This window comes from Oryctolagus cuniculus, chromosome 3 (genome assembly GCF_964237555.1).
Source record: "Oryctolagus cuniculus chromosome 3, mOryCun1.1, whole genome shotgun sequence".
NCBI classification, from domain to species: domain Eukaryota; kingdom Metazoa; phylum Chordata; class Mammalia; order Lagomorpha; family Leporidae; genus Oryctolagus; species Oryctolagus cuniculus.
In genome coordinates, this window is record NC_091434.1 from 71153688 (window position 1) to 71177237 (window position 23550).

Consider the following 23550-nt stretch of genomic DNA (forward strand, 5'->3'; position numbering starts at 1 on the left):
CCTAAATGAAAGATTTCTGTGAGTGAGATCCCAGTGGAAAGAACAGGGCCATCAAAGAAGGAGGTACCTTTCTCTGAAGGGAGGAGAGAACTTCTACTTTGACTATGACCCTGTTGGAGTAAGATCGAAGTCAGCGAACTCAAAAGGCTTCCATAGCCTTGGCAACTCATGACTAGAGCCTAGGGAGATTACTGACGCCATAAACAAGAGTGTCAAATTGTTAAGTCAACAACAGGAGTCACTGTGTACTTACTTCTCATGTGGGATCTGTCCTTAATGTGTTGTCCAATGTGAAGTAATGCTATAACTAGTACTGAAACAGTATTTTACACTTTGTGTTTCTGTGTGGGTGCAAACTGATGAAATCTTTACTTAATATATACTAAATCGATCTTGTGTATATAAAGATAATTGCAAATGAATCTTGATGTGAATGGAATGGGAGAGGGAGCGGGAGATGGGAGGGGTGCAAGTGGGAGGGAAATTATGGGGGGGGGAGGGAGCCATTGTAATCCATAAACTGTACTTTGGAAATTTGTATTTACTAAGAAAAAAAAAATAGAAAACAAACAACCAAAAAAAGAAACAGTTGAAATACTAAGTATATAATAGGAGAAATTATATTTAACTATGTCAAAAATCTGAGAGGTGGCCTGAGAATAATTTTAGGAGCCATTGTCTTAACAGTGTCTCTGTCTCCTCTCTTGCTTCCCTCACTCACTGTAGCAAAATTCTTAACATTACAAAACATGTTAAGAAGGTTAAGCTGGAGCCAGTGCTTTCGCATAGTGGGTAAAGCCACCACCTGCATGCCAACATCCCATATGGACCCAGGTTTGAGTCCTGGCTGCTCCATTTCCAATCCAGCTCTCTGCTATGGCCTGGGAAGGCCACAGAGGATGACCCAAGTCCTTGGGCCCCTGCGCCCATGTATGAGACCTGAAGGAAACTCCTGGCTTTGGATGGGCACAGCTCCAGTCATTGCAGCCATCAGGAGGATGAAGCAGCAGATGGAAGACCTCTCTGTCTCTCTGTACCTCTCTGTAACTCTGAGATATCTTTCAAATAAATAAATAAATCTTTAAAAAAAAAAAAAAGAAGAAGAAGAAGACGCAGTAGCTTAAGTTTCCCCTTGTACAGCCACTATGCTTCCAACTTTCTAACACAGGAAAAGTGTTACCCAGTATCCCTATTTTTTTTTTTTTTTTTTTTTTTTTGACAGGCAGAGTGGACAGTGAGAAAGAGAGACAGAGAGAGAAAGGTCTTCCTTTGCCGTTGGTTCACCCTCCAATGGCCGCCGCTGCAGCCGGCGCACCGCGCTGATCCTGGCAGGAGCCAGGAGCCAGGTGCTTTTCCTGGTCTCCCATGGGGTGCAGGGCCCAAGCACCTGGGCCATCCTCCACTGCACTCCCTGGCCATAGCAGAGAGCTGGCCTGGAAGAGGGGCAACCGGGACAGAATCCGGCGCCCCAACCGGGACTAGAACCCGGTGTGCCGGCGCCGCAAGGTGGAGGATTAGCCTATTGAGCCACGGCGCCGGCTCCAGTATCCCTATTTTGTCTCCAACTCTACTGAATATACCGTTCATCTATAGAACCAGTCTAAAAAGAAGATTGCCAGATTCCATCCACAGAGACTCTGATGAAAACAGATTGGGGATGAAGCACAGAAACTTGTGTTTTTAATAAGGATCACAAGTAAGTCTGACAGAGGTAATGCACCTCATCAGAATGCCACTTCCCCCAAATTCATGCAAAATTTAGACATAAAGTGCTCTCTAGGACAAAGAAATACTCTGCTTTGCCTTTAACAAAATACATGGCAACCAGAGGCTCTCAATGCTCTTGCTAATTGCGAACTCCATGAAAAATCCCACATGAGAAGTCTTTCCTGCTGTGCTTTGCCAAACACACTTCCTGCTACTTAAAACTTCAAAATGGGCACTGGGTTTTCATGTAGACAGTGTGTTGAGGGGGTCAAGAAGCATGTAAGTGCTACTTCCTTCAAATCTGTAATTTAGGTAAATGAAAATCTGAAAGTTAAGAAAACAAGACTCTGTGGATCACAACTTCACCTACTTCTGGCCCTTGTCAAGCATGATCTATGAGTTTAGATGGAAAACCAACCACTTACAGAAAAAGGTCTCTCCATATTTACACAAGTTCAAAATACATAAGTCCTACTAGCATTCTCTATAGACTTCACTTGAAACTGTTTTGAATAAAAATTGAAGTAGTGATAACTATTTGAAATCACATTTATAGAACAAATTCTTTCAAAATGTTTTTAAGTTTCCATTTTGTTTTATAATTTCTAGTTTATCATTATGGTCACTTATAAAATGAACTGGAGTTCATATATAACATTCCTTTTAGAATTTAGAGTCTAAGGACGTTTACTATAACATAAAAACATATGTTTGTAAATAAATGGAAATAATATCACTGTTTATCATAAAAGACATGAGTTAGACTTATAAGAAAGTTGAGAAAGTAAATCAAAGTTGAATAAAGGAAAGATAATCATCATCTTTTAGCACACATAATTCATCTTCAGAGAGCTGATACACGAAAGGATATGTTATGTATATACACATACCTTTGGGAGTATACATGCCTTGTTGCATAGAACCTCCAGGTTCAAAAACAGGAGCCTTAAAATCAGCTACAGCTGATAAAACTGATTCAAAGCTATAACTGCCTGGAATAATGCCACTTTTGGGATTGGGATTTTCTGGAATATGATTCATGTGTCAAGGAAAATATTAATAACTAAAAGCCAGCTGTTTAGTCTTTCCAACTGATTTTGCTAAAACTGGGGGAATAGTGATTAGCTGCAATACATAAAGTTAGCCACCAGAGGGAGATACAAGACAACAGATGAAAACTAGGAGCCTACTAATAAATTGTATAATAAAGTAGTTCCCAGTTACTTTTTCCTCAAAATTCATCAAATTTCATAATGCAAAGGAAAACCTTTAAAACTGATCCCCATTTTTATCATTCTGCAAAAAAAGTTGTATCTTAGAGAAACAGAAATTTGCTCAAAATTAGCTATGATCTTTATAAACAGAATATTTTTCCAAAAACATAAAATATCATGCCCAAATAAAAGATGCTGAGTAAGTTTGAGCAAACAAATAAAGCAGAAAACCACAGAGATTATTTCCCATTTGTTTCACATTAAGGTATAAATTAAGTTCAAATTACAGAGAATGTTTTTGTATTTAGAGTACATATTGGCCAAATAAAATCATCAAACAATATCAAACTGATGCTACTTACAAAAATCTTCAAGGCAGTTAAATAGGCATTCTAATAGTAATTTCACAAAATCAAAATTAGACAATTCTTCAAAACATAATCATAACATATATTTACTAAATTTGGTCAATCATTAAATAACATAATCTTTGTCAAAAATTTCATTAACTAAAAGATACTAAAGTACCACTGTTTGCTCATTCCTCTACAAAGGATCACAAGTTTTCAGTTTGCAGACAATACTCTACAAGCTTGAACATCTTTTAGCATTAAATTCTAACAATAAAATCTCACAATGTCTAAAATCTTGACCATGACTATCATTAAGGTATTCCTCTAACTTATCCATGATTTTCAGTCTGGTTACTCTGATAAAGAACATCCAGCTGCCTTTTACAAACTATCTGGTTTCCTTTCAGTAATACTTTCATAAAAAATCAGACCCTGGAGCCAGCACTGTGGCATAGCAGATAAAACTGCCACCTGCAACACAAGCTACCCATAAGGGTGCTGATTCATGTCCTGGCTGCTCCTCTTCTGATCCAGCTCCCTGATTATGTGCTTGGGAAAGCAGCAGAGGATGGTCCAGGTGCTTGGGCACCTACACCTGCATGGGAGACCTGAAGAGACTCCTGACTCCTGGCTTCAGCCTGGCCCAGCCCCAGCCCTTGCTGCCATTTGGGGAGTGAAACAGCGGATGGAAGACCTCTGTCTCTTTCTCTCTGTCTTTCCCTCTCTCTCTGTAACTTTGCCTTTCAAATAAATAATATAAATTTTTTAAAAATAAAAATTAAAAACTCAGACCCTGGCATGTCCTGAGTCATTAGGCCCAAGTTCAACCCTGAAATCTAAGTAAAGCTTCCCAAGAAGTAATAGCCAGAAGTTAAAAAATTAAAACTAAAAAGAAACACCTGTCACCAGTATTGAAGACATACTTAAATAATTAGACTTTCTCTATATTACTTTTCAACATCAAAAAATTTTTAATAAAACTGACATACCTTTGAATCCATAAAAATTGTTATTTTTAGATCCTGCAGCTAACAGAACATTAAATTTTGAAAAGGATATGAGGTCCAGCAATGAACTGTGTGTCCTGTCATTCATACACAGCTGGGCTACCATCTCTGCCCTGAGAATCTCATCATCAGACATTCCTAAAATTGTTAAAAATAGGACAATCTGAATATACATTATAAAGCAACAACGTAGCACACATTTTATTAAGCTGTTTTACCAAATATGAGATGCTTCAAGTTAAAGAGTAAGGAATGCAATGCCCCAGATATAACTGCAGTTGAACTATTCTGCTTTCTTCAGCAAAGCATTTTAAAAGATATATTCTAAAAGGTGTACCAACTGAACCAAATATTATGAGGATGACAAAATGTTTAAATACATCCACATCCTTTCCTCTGTGCCATAAGCCAATCACTAAACAGGGAGAGGGAAAGAAAAGGAGAATAGCTAACACCTAAGTACTGGTAGTTCTGGTTTTTACCTAAATGTAAACGAAGACTCAAAAGAATCACGAGAAATGTGAGCGCGCCTTCTAGCATAGACCGCTCATGCTCTGCATCAAGTACTGTGTTCTGATGCTGTGATGCCATCGTCAACAAATCCACTACCTTAAATCTGTGACAAGAAATATTTGAGACGGATTTTTAGGATTTGAAATAAAATTGACTTTAATTCTAAATATTTCCTATTACCTATTACTAAACATATGCTTACCTTTCAAAGACAGATGAAATAAAATAATCTGGGTCAAGTCTAGAAGCACAAACCTTTAAAAGAAAAAGAATGCTTTGTTTCTTGATATTCACTTTTATCATATCTTTTTTATTTTCTGTGTCTTACAATGTTGTGACATCTTGGGGGTGCCTTCAAAACTCAGGGGGAGAGCTAATTCTCAAACGCCAGTAAACAATTTACTTGGGAACATACCTCTCATGCAAGCCAACCAATCTCTTCACTTAACTCACAACCCAGTATTTTCCTTGCCCCACAGCAAAGCAGAGCCAAGTACACAGCTAAAGACAACCTGCACCACAACATCCACCAGATTCTTCAAACTAGGAGTGCTAAACTATTTACCACGCTTCATCTTGCCTTTGTCTAGGCTCTCCCTGCACTCCTGCTCCTGCCTCCTGACCAAAACCCGGTGATTCCCTTCTGGCCCTGTGGGACCTGGTGTGTCCCTTCCTATTGAGAAATGTAAAATTAAGTCACAAATCCTGTTTTGTTTTTAGTTATTTGAGAAACAGATAGCTGATTCACCCCCAAAATGCCCAGAACAGCCAAGGGACCAAATGCAGGAGCTGGAATTCAATCCAGGTCTCCCACGTGGATGGCAGAAATCCAGTCACTTCAGCCATCACAGCTGCCTCCCAGAGTCTGCATTAGCTGGAAGCTGGAGTCAGGTGCCACAGCCAGGACTTGAACATAGATACAATGATTTTAGACACTGGTATCTTAACTACTATGCTAAACACCTGCCCCAGTAATAGAGTCTTTTGTCAGTGGTATAACTGACCTATGTCATCAATCAGTTACCTCTATGAATCAAAATCCTTTGGGTACAAATTAGATGCTTCTAAAGTACAACATCTACATTATCAAGCTGGCTTACCTGTAATAGGTAAATGTCAGGATCAATCATGGAATTACAAAAATGAGACTGGACGTAAGTCATGGCTTGTCCTTTGATTTGCAAACCATTTCTTACCCACATATTGCTGTGGATTTCAGCTAGACTTGCCTAATAAAATAAAAAAATACATTAATTAGACAAAGAAAAACATCATTTAATCCAACTTTTACAACATATTAAATAATCTTTCAAAATATTTATGACTTAATCACAGTGGAGTCTGACATTCTGTCCAGTCCTAAATATTCAGTTTAAACATACACTTTAAAATTCTGTAAATAATGGTAATCATTTATAGAGCCACCTTTTTTGGAGTTTATATGTGAGGTCACTTTCCATGATAGCTTCTGGATACTTTTATAATCATTTCGCTGAAATTTTTCATGAGGAATCAATGCTTATATTTCACACTAATCCTAATTTCAAAAAACTCCAGAATAAGAAATAACAATAACATATTTAATGCTTAAAAACATACTGGGAAACACACACACACACACTGGAATACAGATAGAAGAGAGTTAATTCTTCCAAGCTGAAGAACACATCTATATCTTCAACTGAAGGTAAGAAAGGACCAGAACAGAACAAGTTTTATTATATCAATATTTAATTCTTCACAAATTTTTGTCCAGTTTCAGAAAAATTAAGCAGTCTTAACTTTTATTTGTTCCTGACTTCCAGAGTTGAAGGTCAATAATAAATCTAAAATTGGCAAAAAAGATGAATTGTAATGCAAGTCTCTCCATTATATATAAAAGGCTGACCCTTGTCGGAACTGAATCACAGTGCTTATTCAAGTTAATTTTTCTGTATTCCTTCTCTTCTCACTTCACAAATGGGAAGCTGAGAACCAAGGGGGTGAATTGTTCTAATCCACATGAAAAATAAAATGGTGGTAGCACCTAAAGTAGAAATTACTAGATCCCCAACCTCTCAAACAGTGCTATAGCATGTTAAATCTCCCTTAGAAATAAATGTAATTGGGCTGGTGCTGTGGCATAGAAGGTTAAGGCTCCACCTGTCATGGCAGCATCCCATATGAGTGCTGGTTCAAATCCCGGCTGCTCCACTTCTAATCCAGCTCCCTGCTAATGCACCTGGGAATGCAACACAAGATTGTTCAAGTGCTTGGGCCCCTACACCCACATTGGAGACCTGGAAGAAACTCTGGGCTCTAGGCTCCAGCCTGGCCCAGCCCCAGCCGTTGTAGCCACCTAGGGAGTAAACCAGTGGATGAAAGATCTCAGTTTCCCTCCTTCTCTCTCTGTATTTTTGTCTTTCAAATAAATAAATGAAACTTTAAAAAAAGAAGAAGAAGAAGAAGAAGAAGAAGTAAATATAATTAAAAGAATTTCTGGAGAAATTAAATATCAGAGAACAAAAAGTAACCAAACATCTGGCAAAAATATAAGAATTCAATTTTTTTTAAAAAATTTTCAAATATTTTTACATACAAACAAAATAACTGAAGAATCATTTAAATAAGTAATTTAATTACAAACTTTTAAAAATCCTGAATACATACTTGAATTTGGAGTGGGTGAATCATTAGTTTCATCAACATCTCCTGATCTGGTAAAACAGAATCCAAATCTAGTTCTTGACATTTCACAGCCTAGAAATTACAATCAAAAAAGGTTCAATATTTCTTTCCCAAAAATAGTAATAAAAAAGAACATAACTGTTTGATGATAGACTTACCTTACTCAAAAACATAGCATAGTAACGATGTAGTGGCAGATGGAAAGTAACTTGGTTGGGCGCTGGCTAGAATAAACAAACGAAAACCACAGATTAAAGAATTTTTTGGCAGAAGTTCTAAGAAAGTTTTAAAATGCTAAAACCATACTCTCACCTAGATTTATCTCTATATTTTTTAAAACAAAATTTAAAGTTTTAGAAGCTATAGCTCTTGGGGCCTACGCAGTGGCATAGCGGGTAAAGCTGTTGTCTACAGTGCTGGCATCCCACATGGACGCCAGTTCGAGACCCAGCTGCTCCACTTCCAATCCAGCTCTCTGCTATGGCCTGGGAAAGCAGTAGAGGATGACCCAAGTCCTTGGGCCCCTGTATCCACATGGGAGACCCGCAAGAAACTCCTGGCTCCTGGCTTCGGATCAGCGCAGCTCCAGCAGTTGCAGCCAACTGAGGAGTGAACCAGCAGATGGAAGGCCTCTCTCTCTCTGCTTCTCCTTCTCTCTGTGTATAATTCTAACTTTCATATAAATAAATATATCTTAAAAAAAATTTAGCCTCATGATAAACTTCTGACTCCTGAGAAGACACAGCTTACTCAGCAGCCTCATCCCCTATCATATTAACTCTTGCACCATAGGTAGTGTCCCTAACCTACCAGGCTTCTGTGCCTTTGTATACACTATTTTGTTTTTTTATTTAAAGATTTATATATTTATTTGAAAGGTAGAGATAGAGAGAAAGACAGACAGAAAGATCCTCCATCTGCTGGTTCACTCCCCAAATGGCTGCAACAGCTGGGGCCAGGCCAGGCCAAAACCAGGAGCCAGGAGCTTCTTCTAGGTCTCCCACATGGGTAGAGGGGCTCAGAACTTCAGCCATCTTCTGCTGCTTTCCCAGGTGCATTAGCAAGGAGCTCGTTTGGAAGTGGAGTAGCTGGTACTGGAACTGGAGCCCATATAGGATGCTGGCACTGCAGGCTATGGCTTAACCCACTGTGCTACAGAGCCAGCCCCACCTTTGTACATACTACTCCCTCTGCCTCAACTGCAATACATCCTTTCTCCCAAGTATTAACATATCTTTAAGACTTTGTTCAATTGACATTTGTACCAGGAAGCTTTTCCTGAGTCCATCAGACTAAATAGCTGCCCCTTTCTGTGTTCCCCCATAGCACCTAGTCACAACTTTATTGAAGCACTGGAATCAAATTAGCTATTGACATGTCCTCCACTTGCCTAAATCAGAGACTGTTTCATCAATGTATCTTCAGTGTTTACAACACAGTAAACATTTAATAAATATTTCCTGGATGAGCGCATGTTCCATTTTTATCACAGGTCTCTAGTCAAACAACCCTTCCATATATTCACAACATTTCCTTACATGATATTTATGGATTTGAGGATTTTTAAATGGCCTACCTGAAAGGAAAATTTATTCCATCCCCTGTTGCTATATGACTATTTAATTTGGCTTAATTCAGTTCAACAAATACTATTTGATTAATATGCACTGTATAACAATAACAGTTTCTGACATCCACCTCAGAAGATGGAAGAACTAATATTATCACACATGTAATATTTGGATGTTCCTCTAAGTCATTCCTCATTGGTTAATATTATCATCCTTAACAGACAAGAAATTGTTTATAAAAAAATTATAAAAATAAGAACTTAAATCTTTTCAAGGTCATATAGCTAGTTGACTGTGGAAGACACAATTTACACTCAAATCTGCCAGACTCTAGGGCTCTTTCCACTGCCTACAACCAGTATAATTGAAACACAACCAGACAAGGAGATGAAAAATATGGTCTCTGGGCTTGAACTATCAGTAACTACCTTCACAGCTACGAGCAAGTCATTTAATAACTTTCTATCCCCACCTCACACCCAGGAAAAAGAAAGGTTAATAAAACTTTTAAAAACCATATATAAGCATATTGTTCTATTCCTTCAGTTCAATAGTTATTTTCACTTCTATGAAAAAAATGAACTTATATTTTATAATATTTAATACTTTCCTAAAAGTACTTCTGTGTTAAAAAACAAATATATTATTCCCTTGGGTTCAGCTGCTGTGTCTGTCATACCCAATTCTAACCATCCTCAATTCCACTCCTGATACCAACTATGGATTAATGTCATGACATTCACTTTTTTAACCCTCTGTGTACAATAGAATTTCTCCCACTTCAATCATCCTATTCTCTTAAAGATGCTAGCATTTTAATAATAGTCTCTAAAGTTCCAAATACCAATGAGAACTTGAAGAGAAAAGTTCCAGCTGAGGGTCTAATTCTGGATAGAGTGTGGAAGGCTAAGAAATAGGATGGAGCTCTGTGGAGGCCAAAGATGTTCTTTCAAGACAATCATTGGGCCGGCACCGTGGCGCAGTAGGTTGGTCTTCCGCCTGTGGCACCAACATCCCATATGGGCACCGGTTCTAGTCCTGGCTGCTACTCTTCCAGTCCAGCTCTCTGCTGTGGCCTGGGAGAGCAGTGGAGGATGGCCCAAGTCCTTGGGCCCCTGCACGCACATGGGAGACAAGGAAAAAGCTCCTGGCTCCTGACTTCGGATCGGCGCCGTTGCAGCCATTTGGGGAGTGAGCCAACAAACGGAGGACCTTTCTCTCTGTCTCTCCCTCTCACTGTCTGAAACTCTACCTCTCAAATAAATAAAATCTTAAAAAAAAAAAAAAAAAAGACTGAATCATAATCATTTATGCACAATTTAACCTTAAAGATCAATAATTATACCAGACTAAGAATCAAGGTGATTTGATGATGGTAGACTCTGAGTCCAAATAGATAAAATCAAGGCTAAGAGCAAACACAAATATTTGGGGGAGATAAATTAGAATAGAACAGAAATTATTAAAGATAACCAAGGGTGGGGCTGGCGCTGTGGCACAGCATGTTAACGCCCTGCTCTGAAGCACCGGCATCCCATATGGGCCCGGTTCTAGCCCCAGCTGCTCCACTTCCAATCCAGCTCTCTGCTATGGCCTGGGATAGGAGCAGAAGATGGCCCAAGTCCTTGGGCCCCTGCACCCACGTGGGAGACCTGGAAGAAACTCCTGGCTCCTGGCAGTGGATTGGCGCTGTTCCAGCCATTGCAGCCATCTGGGGAGTGAACCAGCGGATGGAAGACCTCTCTCTGTTTCTCTACCTCTCTCTGTAACTCTGTCTTTCAAAGAAATAAAATAAATCTGTGTGTGTAAAGTCTCTTAACTTCTACTCACTGTGAGGGCCTGTGAACAGTGACACCCCAACAGCAATAAGCATGCCTATCACTCAGATTTTGCTTAATAAATACTGTTCCGCACTAAAAGTAACCAGTTATCTTTAAAGAAATGATTGATTCTAGAATTAGAACAGGGGGACTATAGGTGTGCCTGAAATACACTATCAGGCCAAAAAACATGGAGATTCTCAAAGAATGATAGGACAGGAAAATAACATAGGAAAAAAAAAAAAAAACTTGAAGGGGTTCTTGCTGAACAAATATGAAACCATTTGACTACCAAACAACAGTATAATAGACTATAACCCACTGAATAAAACAGAAACTATGGATTCCTACATATAAAAATAAATTATTTGAAAATTAGATAAGAAAACAGATATATATGCATAGCACATAAAAAGTGATTAATTACATGGGGCCGGCACTGTGGCATAGCAGGTAAAGCCACCACCTGCAGTGCCAGCATCCCATATGGGTGCCGGTTCAAGTCCCGGCTGCTCCACTTCCAATCCAGCTCTCTGCTATGGCTTGGGAAAGCACTGGAGAATGGCCCAAGTCCTTGAGCTCCTGCACCCACATGGGAGAACCAAAACAAACTCCTGGCACCTGGCTTCAGACTGGTGCAGCTCCGGCCATTGTGGCCAATTCAGGAGTGAACCAGCGGATGGAAGAAGCCTCTCTCCCTCTGCCTCTCCTTCTCTCTGTGTAACTCTTTCAGATAAATAATCTTTTTTAAAAAATTATTAATTACAATGATAAAATGACAACTTGATAGTGAACAAGTCTATTAGGCACCACCCTGATCAAGTGAAAAAAGGTAACATCATCAATAATAGAATCAAAACAAATCATAAACCATTAGACAGTATGTAATGAAAACATTGCAACATCACATCTTTATATATTCCTGAAGATAAATAATCTAAAGCTGATTATGAAATAAACCCAAACTGAGAGACATTCTTGAAAGCAACTGATTTGTACTCTTAATTTTAAACATCACTGTCGATTACTGACATCATAAATAAGAGTGTCAATTTTTAAATCAACAACAGGAGTCACTGTGCACTTGCACGCCATGTAGGACCTCTGTCCTAAATGTGTTGTACTATGAGAAATAACGGTAAAACTAGTCTTCAAACAGTACTTTATACTTTGTATGTCTGTGTGGGTGCAAACTATTGAAATCTTTACTTAGTACAGAGTTGATCTGTATATGAAGATAATTAAAAACGAGTCTTAAAGAAGAATGAGATGGGAGAGGGAGTAGGAGATGGGATGGTTTGCAGGTAGGAGGGTGGTTATTGGGGAAGAACTGCTATAATCCAAAAGTTATACTTTAAAATTCATATTTACTAAATTAAAGTTTTCTATAAAAAATGATAAAATAAACATCATTGTCCTAAAGGCAAAGAAAGACGAAGAAGCTTACAGAAGATCAATAACATGATGACATAAACCACATCCTTTTGCTATAAATGATAGCACTGGATGATTAATAAAACAAATTAAGTTCTAAGGATTAGAAGGCAATCATATAATAATGGCTTTTATAGTTGTATTTGGTTACATGTGAAAATGTCCTTGTTTGTAGGAAATATACACTGAAGTATTTGGGGATGACAGGGCACCAAGTCAATAACTTAATTATTCATTCAAGAAAACAAAGTTCTTTGCATCCTCAACTTTTCAGTACATTTGTATTAGGATTTTTTGAAAAAAAAAAAAAAAAAAGATGACTTGCCTCCTCTCAACTCCACACAGTCCCAAAGATAGCTAGGGTTCTATCTGCCCTGGATTCAGGAATCAGTCAGGAGTAGGCGTTCTGTGTGTAAGTGTGTGTGTGTGTGTGTGGCATATTACTGCATAAGAAGAACAGAAGGGAATTGGGGCAAGATGGCGGAATAGGAAGGGAGCACACTGATAGTTCCGGAAGAGACAGTTTAATAAAAGTGGAGATACTGCAGGTTCAAGGAAGAGTAGGGGAAGAAACAGCAGAGGAAACTCTTCCGGAACTAGTGATTCATGGTGGACCTGCATGGACAGCATGGGAGCCCACAGTGCGGGACACCAGCAGCATAATCAACACCCTAGCGCTGGAGCGCGAGGTGAGCCGAAACTCAATACCCTGAGACACTGGCAGGCAAGCGGAAAGAGGAGACTAGAGGGAACGAGGCTTGAAAGAAAAGTTCACCAAGGCTAACTAGAAGAGAGAGGGAAAAAAAAAAGAGGTGGCCAATACGGAAATGAGTTTCTCGCTCTCCGCTCACCTCTCAAAGGCGAGCAAGACAAAGAGCAGGCACCATTTTGGACATACATCATAAGCGGGGCGACCACAGGACTGCACCGGCCCTCAGCCAAGCAGAAAAACCTGACTCTAGGGGGGATGAAATAACAGGAGATTAGGACCTAGTGAATGTGTGATGCTAATGAACTGAGACTGTGAAAAAAGAGACAGTGGGGGAGAGAACTCACAGAATTCACTTGCGTACTCTCCAGAGATGCTACAATTCGGGAACCTTGGTAACCCAGTGGGAGACTGCAGGAGAATCTGAGCCCACACTGAGGGCAGCACAGATTCCCTGTGTGGTCCTTGGGAAAGAGCTTCCTATCTCTGGCTCCTGTGGGTAAATCATTTGCCTGCTAACGACCTTCAATTCCACTCAGCTGATGCATACAGACTGAAAGTGAAAGGCTGGAAAAAGATATACCATGCCAACAGAAATGAAAAAAGACCGAGCGTAGCCATCTTAATATCGGTTAACATAAACTTTACCACAAAAACTGTTAGGAGAGACAAAGAGGGGCACTATATAATGATTAAGGGATCAATTCAACAGGAAGATATAACAATTATCAATGTATATGTACCTAATTACAGGGCACCAGTTTATTTAAAAGATTTGTTAAGGGACTTAAAGGGAGACTTAGACCCCAATACAATAGTACTGGGGGACTTCAATACTCCACTCTCAGAAATACATAGATCAGCCGGCGCCGTGGCTCAATAGGCTAATCCTCCACCTTGCGGCACCGGCACACCGGGTTCTAGTCCCGGTCGGGGCGCCGGATTCTGTCCCGGTTGCCCCTCTTCCAGGCCAGCTCTCTGCTATGGCCAGGGAGTGCAGTGGAGGATGGCCCAGGTGCTTGGGCCCTGCACCCCATGGGAGACCAGGAAAAGCACCTGGATCCTGGCTCCTGCCATCGGATCAGCGCGGTGCGCCGGCTGCAGCGACAGCCATTGGAGGGTGAACCAACGGCAAAGGAAGACCTTTCTCTCTCTGTCTCTCTCTCTCACTGTCCACTCTGCCTATCAAAAAAAAAAAAAAAAAAAAAAAAAAAAAAGAAATACATAGATCAACAGGACAGAAGATCAACAAGGAGACAGTAGATTATACGACACTATAGCCCAAATGGATCTAACAGATATCTATAGAACTTTTCATCCTACACATAAAGAATTTACATTCTTCTCAATAGTACATGGAACCTTCTCTAGGATTGACCACATACTAGACCATAAAGCAAGTCTCAGCAAATTCAAAAGAATTAGAATCATACCATGCAGCTTCTCAGACCATAAAGGAATGAAGTTGGAAATTAGCAACTCAGGAATCCCTAGAGCCTATGTAAACACATGGAGATTGAACAACATGCTCCTGAATGAACAATGGGTCATAGAAGAAATCAAAAGAGAAATCAAAAATTTTCTGGAAGTAAATGAGGATAACAGCACAACATACCAAAACCTATGGGACACAGCAAAAGCAGTGTTAAGAGGAAAGTTTATATCAATAGGTGCCTACATTAAGAAATTGGAAAGACACCAAATAAATGAGCTTTCAATTCATCTCAAGGATCTAGAAAACCTACAGCAAATGAGACCAAAATCTAGTAGGAGAAGAGAAATAATTAAAAATCAGAGAAGAAATCAACAGGATTGAATCCAAAAAAAAAAAACATTACAAAAAATCAGCCAAACGAGGAGCTGGTTTTTTGAAAAAATAAGCAAAATTGACACCCCACCGGCTCAACTAATTAAAAAAAGAAAAGACCCAAATCAATAAAATCAGAGATGAAAAAGGAAACGTAACAACAGACACCACAGAAATAAAAAGAATCATCAGAAATTACTACAAAGAGCTGTTTGCCAACAAACTGGGAAATCTATCAGAAATGGATAGATTCCTGGACACATGCAATCTACCTAAATTGAATCAGGAAGACATAGAAAACCTAAACAGACCCATAACTGAGACAGAAATTGAAACAGTAATAAAGGCCCTCCCAACAAAGAAAAGCCCAGGACCAGATGGATTCATTGCTGAATTCTACCAGACATTTAAAGAAGAGCTAACTCCAATTCTTCTCAAACTATTCAGAACAATCGAAGAAGAGGGAATCCTCCCAAATTCTTTCTATGAAGCCAGCATCACCTTAATTCCTAAGCTGGAAAAAGATGCAGCACTGAAAGAGAATTACAGACCAATATCCCTGATGAACATAGATGCAAAAATCCTCAATAAAATTCTGGCCAATAGAATGCAACAACACATCAGAAAGATCATCCACCCAGACCAAGTGGGATTTATCCCTGGTATGCAGGGATGGTTCAGTGTGCTCAAAACAATCAATGTGATACACCACATTAACAGACTGCAGAAGAAAAACCATATGATTCTCTCAATAGATGCCGAGAAAGCATTTGATAAAATACAACACCCTTTCATGATGAAAACTTTAAGCAAACTGGGTATGGAAGGGACATTCCCCAATACAATCAAAGCAATTTATGAAAAACCCACGGCCAACATCCTATTGAATGGGGAAAAATCGGAAGCATTTCCACTGAGATCTGGTACCAGACAGGGATGCCCACTCTCACCACTGCTATTCAATATAGTTCTGGAAGTTCTAGCCAGAGCCATTAGGCAAGAAAAAGAAATTAAAGGGATACAAATTGGGAAGGAAGAACTCAAACTATCCCTCTTTGCAGATGATATGATTCTTTATTTAGGGGACCCAAAGAACTCTACTAAGAGAATATTGGAACTCATAGAAGAGTTTGGCAAAGTAGCAGGATATACAATCAATGCACAAAAATCAACAGCCTTTGTATACACAGGCAATGTCATGGCTGAGGAAGAACTTCTAAAATCAATACCATTCACAATAGCCACAAAAACAATCAAATACTTAGGAATAAACTTAACCAAGGATGTTAAAGATCTCTACGATGAAAATTACAAAACCTTAAAGAAAGAAATAGAAGAGGATACCAAGAAATGGAAAAATCTTCCATGCTCATGGATTGGAAGAATCAATATCATCAAAATGTCCATTCTCCCAAAAGCAATTTATAGATTCAATGCGATACCAATCAAGATACCGAAGACCTTCTTCTCAGATCTGGAAAAAATGGTGCTGAAATTTATATGGAGACACAGGAGACCTCGAATAGCTAAAGCAATCTTGTACAACAAAAACAAAGCTGGAGGCATCACAATACCAGATTTCAGGACATACTACAGGACAGTTGCTATCAAAACAGCATGGTACTGGTACAGAAACAGATGGACAGACCAATGGAACAAAATAGAAACACCGGAAATCAATCCAAACATCTACAGCCAACTTATATTTGATCAAGGATCCAAAACCAATCCCTGGAGTAAGGACAGTCTATTCAATAAATGGTGCTGGGAAAATTGGATTTCCAAGTGCAGAACCATGAAGCAAGACCCCTACCTTACACCTTACACAAAAATTCACTCAACATGGATTAAAGACTTAAATCTACAACCCGACACCATCAAATTATTAGAGAGCACTGGAGAAACCCTGCAAGATATAGGTACCGGCAATGACTTCTTGGAAAACACCCCAGAAGCACAGGCAGTCAAAGCCAAAATTAACATTTGGGATTGCATCAAATTGAGAAGTTTCTGTACTGCAAAAGAAACAGTCAGGAAAGTGAAGAGGCAACCAACAGAATGGGAAAAAATTGTTGCAAACTATGCAACAGATAAAGAGTTGATAACCAGAATCTACAAAGAAATCAAGAAACTCCACAACATCAAAACAAACAACCCACTTAAGAGATGGGCCAAGGACCTCAATAGACATTTTTCAGAAGAGGAAATCCAAATGGCCAACTGACACATGAAAAAATGTTCAAGATCACTAGCAATCGTGGAAATGCAAATCAAAACCACAATGAGGTTTCACCTCACCCCAGTTAGAATGGCTCACATTCAGAAATCTACCAACAATAGATGCTGGAGAGGATGTGGGGAAAAGGGGACAGTAACCCACTGCTGGTGGAAATGCAAACTGGTAAAGCCACTATGGAAGTCAGTCTGGAGATTCCTCAGAAACCTGAATATATCCCTACCATACAACCCAGCCATCCCACTCCTTGGAATTTACCCAAAGGAAATGAAATTGGCAAACAAAAAAGCTGTCTGCACATTAATGTTTATCGCAGCTCAATTCACAATAGCTAAGACCTGGGACCAACCCAAATGCCCATCAACAGTAGACTGGATAAAGAAATTATGGGACATGTACTCAATAGAGTACTATACAGCAGTCAAAAACAATGAAATCCGGTCATTTGCAACAAAATGGAGGAATCTGGAAAACATTATGATGAGTGAATTAAGCCAGTCCCAGAGGGACAAATATCATATGTTCTCTCTGATCAGCGACAACTAACTGAGCACCAAAGGGGAAACCTGTTGAAGTGAAATGGACACTATGAGAAACAGTGACTTGATCAGCTCATGTCCTGACTGTTGATGCACAATGTAATACTTTATCCCTTTTAGTATTTTTTTTGTTCTAGTACTATTGGCTGAACTATGTAATTAACACACAATTATTCTTAGGTGTTTAAATTTTAACTAAAAAGTGATCCCTGTTAAATATAAGAGTGGGAATAAGAGAGGGAGGAGATGTACAATTTGGGACATGCTCAATCGGACTTGCCCCAAATGGTGGAGTTAGAAACATGCCAGGGGATTCCAATACAATCCCATCAAGGTGGCATGTACCAATGCCATCTCACTAGTCCAAGTGATCAATTGATCATACTGATAGGTCTAAGAGTCAAAGGGATCACACAAACAAGACTAGTGTCTGCCAATACTAACTGACAGAATCAAAATGGGAGAGAACGATCCATCATGGGAAGCGGGATACACAGCAGACTCATAGAATGGCAGATGTCCTAAATAGCACTCTGGCCTCAGAATCAGCCCTTAAGGCATTCGGATCCCGCTGAAGAGCCCATGAGAGTATTTTAGGCATGGAAAGCCAAGACACTCTGGGGGAAAAAAAAGACCTAAATGAAAGATTTCTGCAAGTGAGATCCCAGTGGAAAGAACAGGGCCATCAAAGAAGGAGGTACCTTTCTCTGAAGGGAGGAGAGAACTTCTACTTTGACTATGACCCTATCGGAATAAGATCGAAGTCAGCGAACTCAAAAGGCTTCCATAGCCTTGGCAACTCATGACTACAGCCTAGGGAGATTACTGACGCCATAAACAAAAGTGTCAAATTGTTAAGTCAACAACAGGAGTCACTGTGTACTTACTTCTCATGTGGGAAATGTCCTTAATGTGTTGTCCAATGTGAAGTAATGCTATAACTAGTACTGAAACAGTATTTTACACTTTGTGTTTCTGTGTGGGTGCAAATTGATGAAATCTTTACTTAATATATACTAAATCGATCTTCTGTATATAAAGATAACTGAAAATGAATCTTGATGTGAATGGAATGGGAGAGGGAGCGGGAGATGGGAGGGGTGCGAGTGGGAGGGAAGCTGATGGGGAGAAAGCCATTGTAATTCATAAACTGTAGTTTGGAAATTTATATTTACTAAATAAAAAAAGAAGAAGAAGAACAGAAGGGGCTGCTAATGGTAAGCTGAGCTAACAAAAGTAATTATGTGCTCAATTTATACATACTAGATCCTGTGGCAACTCCTCTCAGTCATTACTAGTAACAATCTATTTGTTCAAACCCCTCTTTTCATACTCTGACAAGAACATTATCCAATTAATGAAACTGATACCTTTTCCACTGATTTCCCCTATTCTATCACATTTGTACTGTTGCTTTTACCCCTTTACCCTTTACCTAAAATTAATTTTCACTCCTGAGAAATAATGAGATGTATGCACTTAATAAAAAAGAAAGTACACTCCTCTTCTCTAGGACATAAGAGATAGGATTAGTGCACTCTGGAATCTCCTAAATGTCAAAGAACTGTTCCCCCTTTTCAACTCTGCCTTTTTCAAAGAATAATATTATTACATTCATTCTGACATTTTTCACTTATTCCATGAAAAGATGTCATCCTCAATGTTAGAGATAAAACACGTTTCTTAAATGCTTTAGTGTCTACCAAAAAATATACATACCTCATCTACAAAGTTAATAGCATCAAACCAGTCTTGAAGAGCTTCAAGGCAATATCTAACAACATTTCGGGTGTACTCTTGAGTTTCCTAAAATAGTAAGTAATGTAAATTTTACAGTATATAAACACATTTTCAACATCAAATTATATATGAAACTGTCCCTTCACAAATAGTAATATCCAATAATGAAAAAAATTAAGGAACACAAAATGCTAGCGATGATTCAAAGCTGAAATAAACTTTAGAGTTAAGTCAGGTTCTATTCCAAGAGACATTTCAAATAGAATAAATTCTCTATGTCATTGTTTAATGTATACAGTTTATTTTGGGCTGATGAAAAATACTCCAGGCGCCAGTGCTGTGGTACAGCAGGCTAGGCCTCTGCCTACAGCGCTGGCATCCCATATAGGCTCTGGTTTGTGTCCTAGCTGCTCCTCTTCTGATCCAGCTCTCTGCTATAGCCTGGGAAAGCAGCAGAAGATGGCTGAAGTGCTCGGGACCCTGCACCCACGTGGGAAACAGAGAAAGCTCCTGGCTTCGGATCAGCTCAGCTCCTGCCATTGCAGCCATTTGTGGAGTGAACGAGCAGGTGGAATACCTCTCTCTTTGTCTCTCTCTTTCTCTCTCTCTCTCTCTCTCTCTCTGTGTAACCCTACTTCTCAAATAAATTAATAAGTCTTTTGTAAAAAAATACTCCAAATGGATAGTGGTGATGGTCATACAACACTGTGAATATAATTAAATCATTGAATCATACACCTCAAATAGTTTAAGAAATAAATTTTATCTATGTCTGTTTTCATAATTAAAAAAGAAAGGAGGGCAAATATGAGCATTGTAAGTAGCCTGTGAATATCTGGGTTGGAATAAAAATCTGGAATTAGAAATGACAAATGTGTACTACTTGAAGGGTATTGTGACTGTATCTATGAACTATACTGAATTTATTCTCTTTGTACTAATATCACATTAACATGAGAACTGATGAGAAGAATGTTGTAGTAATTATCAAGCATTTGCTGTGATCTTGAGAAGCTAAAATATTAATAAATTCCTTTTTAACATGTTATGCTTATGGCAAAATGGATCTCCTGAACTAGGCAAGAAATGGGAATATAAATCATGATTCCTTTTTTTACAAGAGCTATTTATTTATTTGAAAGGCAAAATTAGAGAGAGAGAAGGAAAGACAGAGAGAGAAAGAGATCTTCTTCCTGCTGTTTCACTCCCCAAACAACTGCCAAGGGCCAGGGCTAGGAGAGGCTGAATCCAGGAGCCTAGAACTCTATCCTTGTTTTTCAGGTGGGTGGCAGGGCCCAAGCACTTGGGCCATCAACCATTGCTTTTCCAAGTGCATTAGTAGGGAGCTGGATTGTAACTGGAACAGACAAGACTCGAACTGGTGTACATATGAGATGCCACAGTCACAGGCAGCGGCTCAATCTGTAGTACATACCACAACAACAGCCCCTACGAAAAGAAAAAGAAAATGAGCAGAGGACTTGTAAAAAACACAATAGAAATAGACATTTGTCCCAAGAAATCTTTAAATGCCTAACAAATACATGAAAAGATGCTCAACATCATGTGAAACTGCCAAATCAAAGGCACAGTGGTATCACTTCTCATCCACTAGGCCGGCCATTATTTATTAAATGTTAGCAAGGATTTGGAGAAATTGGAACTCTCATACATTGCTGATAAGAATATAAAATGATACAGCTACTTTGAAAAACAATTTGGTAGTTCCTCAGTAAATTAAATACATAGTTACTATAGTATGAAGCAATTCTACCACTATATATTATCCTCAACAGAATTGTAAACATATTCACTCAACAATCATACGCAGATGTTCACAGTAACATTATTCATAGTTGCCAGAAAGTGAAGACAGAGGCTGGCACTGTGGTGCACTGGGCTAAGCCAACACTTGAGACACTGGCATCCCATATAAGAATGCCAGTTTCAGTCCTGGCTATTTTGTTTCGGATCCAGTTTCCTGCTAATGTGCCTGGTAAGGCAGCAGAAGATGGCCCAAGTACTTGGGCTCCTGCCATGCATGCGGGAGACTAGGACGGAATTCCTGGCTCCTAGCTGCAGCCTGTCCCAAACTTGGCTGTTGCAGCCATCTAGGGAAGTGAACCAACAGATAGAAAAATCAAATCAATCAGTATCTCCTCCTTCCTCCCCTGCCCCACCATCACTCTGCCTTTTAAATAGGTAAATCTTTTTTTAAGTGAAATCAATCCATATGTCTATCAATTGATGAATGAACAAATAAAACATGGTATATTCATAGTGGAATGTTATTTAGTCATTAAAAAAAGAAATGAAGTACTGAGAGACAAGCTGCAGAGTTAAACCTTGAAAACATTGCACTGAGTGAAAGAACCCAGTCACAAAGGGCCATATGTTGTAGGATTCCACTTTAAAAAGGTTCAGCTTAGGTAGATTCATACAGACAGAAATAGATTAGTGGTTTCCAAGGGATGAGGGGAGGCTGGAATGAGGAGATGCATGATTTCTTCTGAAACTGACAGAAATGGTCAGGACTTAAATAATGGCAATATTTGTACAACTTCGTGGATATACTATAAAACACTGAATTGTATGCTTTAAAATAATTAAAATGGTGACTTTTATGTGCATTTTATTCCAATGAAAAAAGTTTAAAAAAAATTGTAGCAGCATCAAACTCAAATAGGTTAAACTTGACAGCAGCCTAGACCTTTTAAAAAAATTCCCTGTGCCCTGTTTATAAAGCCGAAGCCCTGTTTATAAAGCTAAGTATTACATTCCTTCTTGACTTCTACTCTCCTGCTCATCTCCATGTCCTAATGATTCTTCCTTGACATTATCTTCATAAGCTTACGTTATCAGCTTTTTCCACCTCTGTAAATATTACCACCAACCAAAGTTACCCACAAGTCTCTGTTTCCTCCTCATCAATAACCCACAATCAACTCATAACCAAGTCTGTTGATTTGTTTCCAAAACACATCTTGGCAGACAAAAAGCATTAAGCAGCTAATAATGGATAAAATGAAACAACAAATTTAACTGTGAAAACTTAACAAAGTTTCAAAGACTATTCAAAATAGGGACACGCTGGGAATATCTAGTAATATAAATGAATGTCAACTTACCAGGTCAGCTTTTACAAAACAGAATTCAATTTGAAAGAGAATTAAACATTGCATATTACATGTAAGTAAACACATCAATATTTCAAATATTTTCTCAATTCTTTTAAACATAAACATAGAAATTAACCAAAAAGTTTTCAACATACCCTAACTTTACAATGTGATAACAGCCCCCACATGGGCTGTGCACAGGCCTCAAGTTCAGCAGCAAAGGCAGCATAGTAGGTCTGAGATTCAAACTCCACATGCTCATTTAGTTCTCGCTTATTTAAATTCATACCTTACAAAAAGTAAAGCAGATACAAACCTTAGAAAATGAAAGCAAGTGAACAGAATAAAAATCAAGTAAACCATTTCCCAGTACCAAGTACATTTTTATGCAAACAAATAGGACAAAAGACATATATGTAGATAAATAAATTATTAAAAATGAAATGTCTTTTTAGAACTTCTTACAAACTGGATTGCCTTAAAAAACACTTTGAATTATCCCTTTTATGATTATCTTTAAAAATGAAAATCAAAATATTTTAACTGATGCTAGTTATATTTTTATGAAAGTGTTATGACTCTTAGAAAATAAGCTTCACATTTCTAGATTAGTCATGTTAAATGTTTTTTAAAAATTTTACTACTGTTTTCTTTTTAATAATTTTATATTTCCTAAACTCCTTTATAGGTTTTCATGAAAAATTTATCATTAAAGTATATGCAAATAATAAGTTATTAAAATAATGGAAAATTTCATGTATAATCTGAATGATGTGCTATATTCTAAATATTTAGTAGTTTGGCATTAGGTATTTTAAAAACCAAAAGGAAAAAAATAGCAACAAAGGTAAAATTCATACCTTGAAAGAAAGATACAAAGTTCATCCATGTAACTAATAAACCATGGTCCTCCAAAAATCTCTTAGCCACACTTTGATGAGAAAGAATATTAATAAAGTCACTAACAAGAGGCCAGTAAGTATTATTCTTCAGTAATGCTTCTCCACAGTTCACTACCACATGTAAACTATTTTCTTCATCTAAAAAAGACACACACAGCCCAAAAATAAATGTGTTTTTTAAAAAAAACTTTATCAATGATATAGGATATTGT

General features: G+C 38.4%; 1 protein-coding gene across 1 annotated transcript in view; it reads right to left on the minus strand.

Annotated features, from left to right (window-relative positions):
- Positions 1 to 23550, minus strand: part of UBR3 (ubiquitin protein ligase E3 component n-recognin 3) — a 221622-nt gene that overhangs the window by 125589 nt on the left and 72483 nt on the right. Inside the window, exons 9-18 of the mRNA XM_051849447.2 lie at positions 23297 to 23476; positions 22592 to 22725; positions 19297 to 19383; positions 7620 to 7685; positions 7444 to 7533; positions 5895 to 6023; positions 4997 to 5049; positions 4764 to 4897; positions 4335 to 4419; positions 2598 to 2740 (exon numbers count right to left, since the gene is read on the minus strand). Of these exons, the coding sequence (XP_051705407.1) occupies positions 2598 to 2740; positions 4335 to 4419; positions 4764 to 4897; positions 4997 to 5049; positions 5895 to 6023; positions 7444 to 7533; positions 7620 to 7685; positions 19297 to 19383; positions 22592 to 22725; positions 23297 to 23476 (1101 nt within the window). The remainder of the gene's footprint in view (positions 1 to 2597; positions 2741 to 4334; positions 4420 to 4763; positions 4898 to 4996; positions 5050 to 5894; positions 6024 to 7443; positions 7534 to 7619; positions 7686 to 19296; positions 19384 to 22591; positions 22726 to 23296; positions 23477 to 23550) is intronic.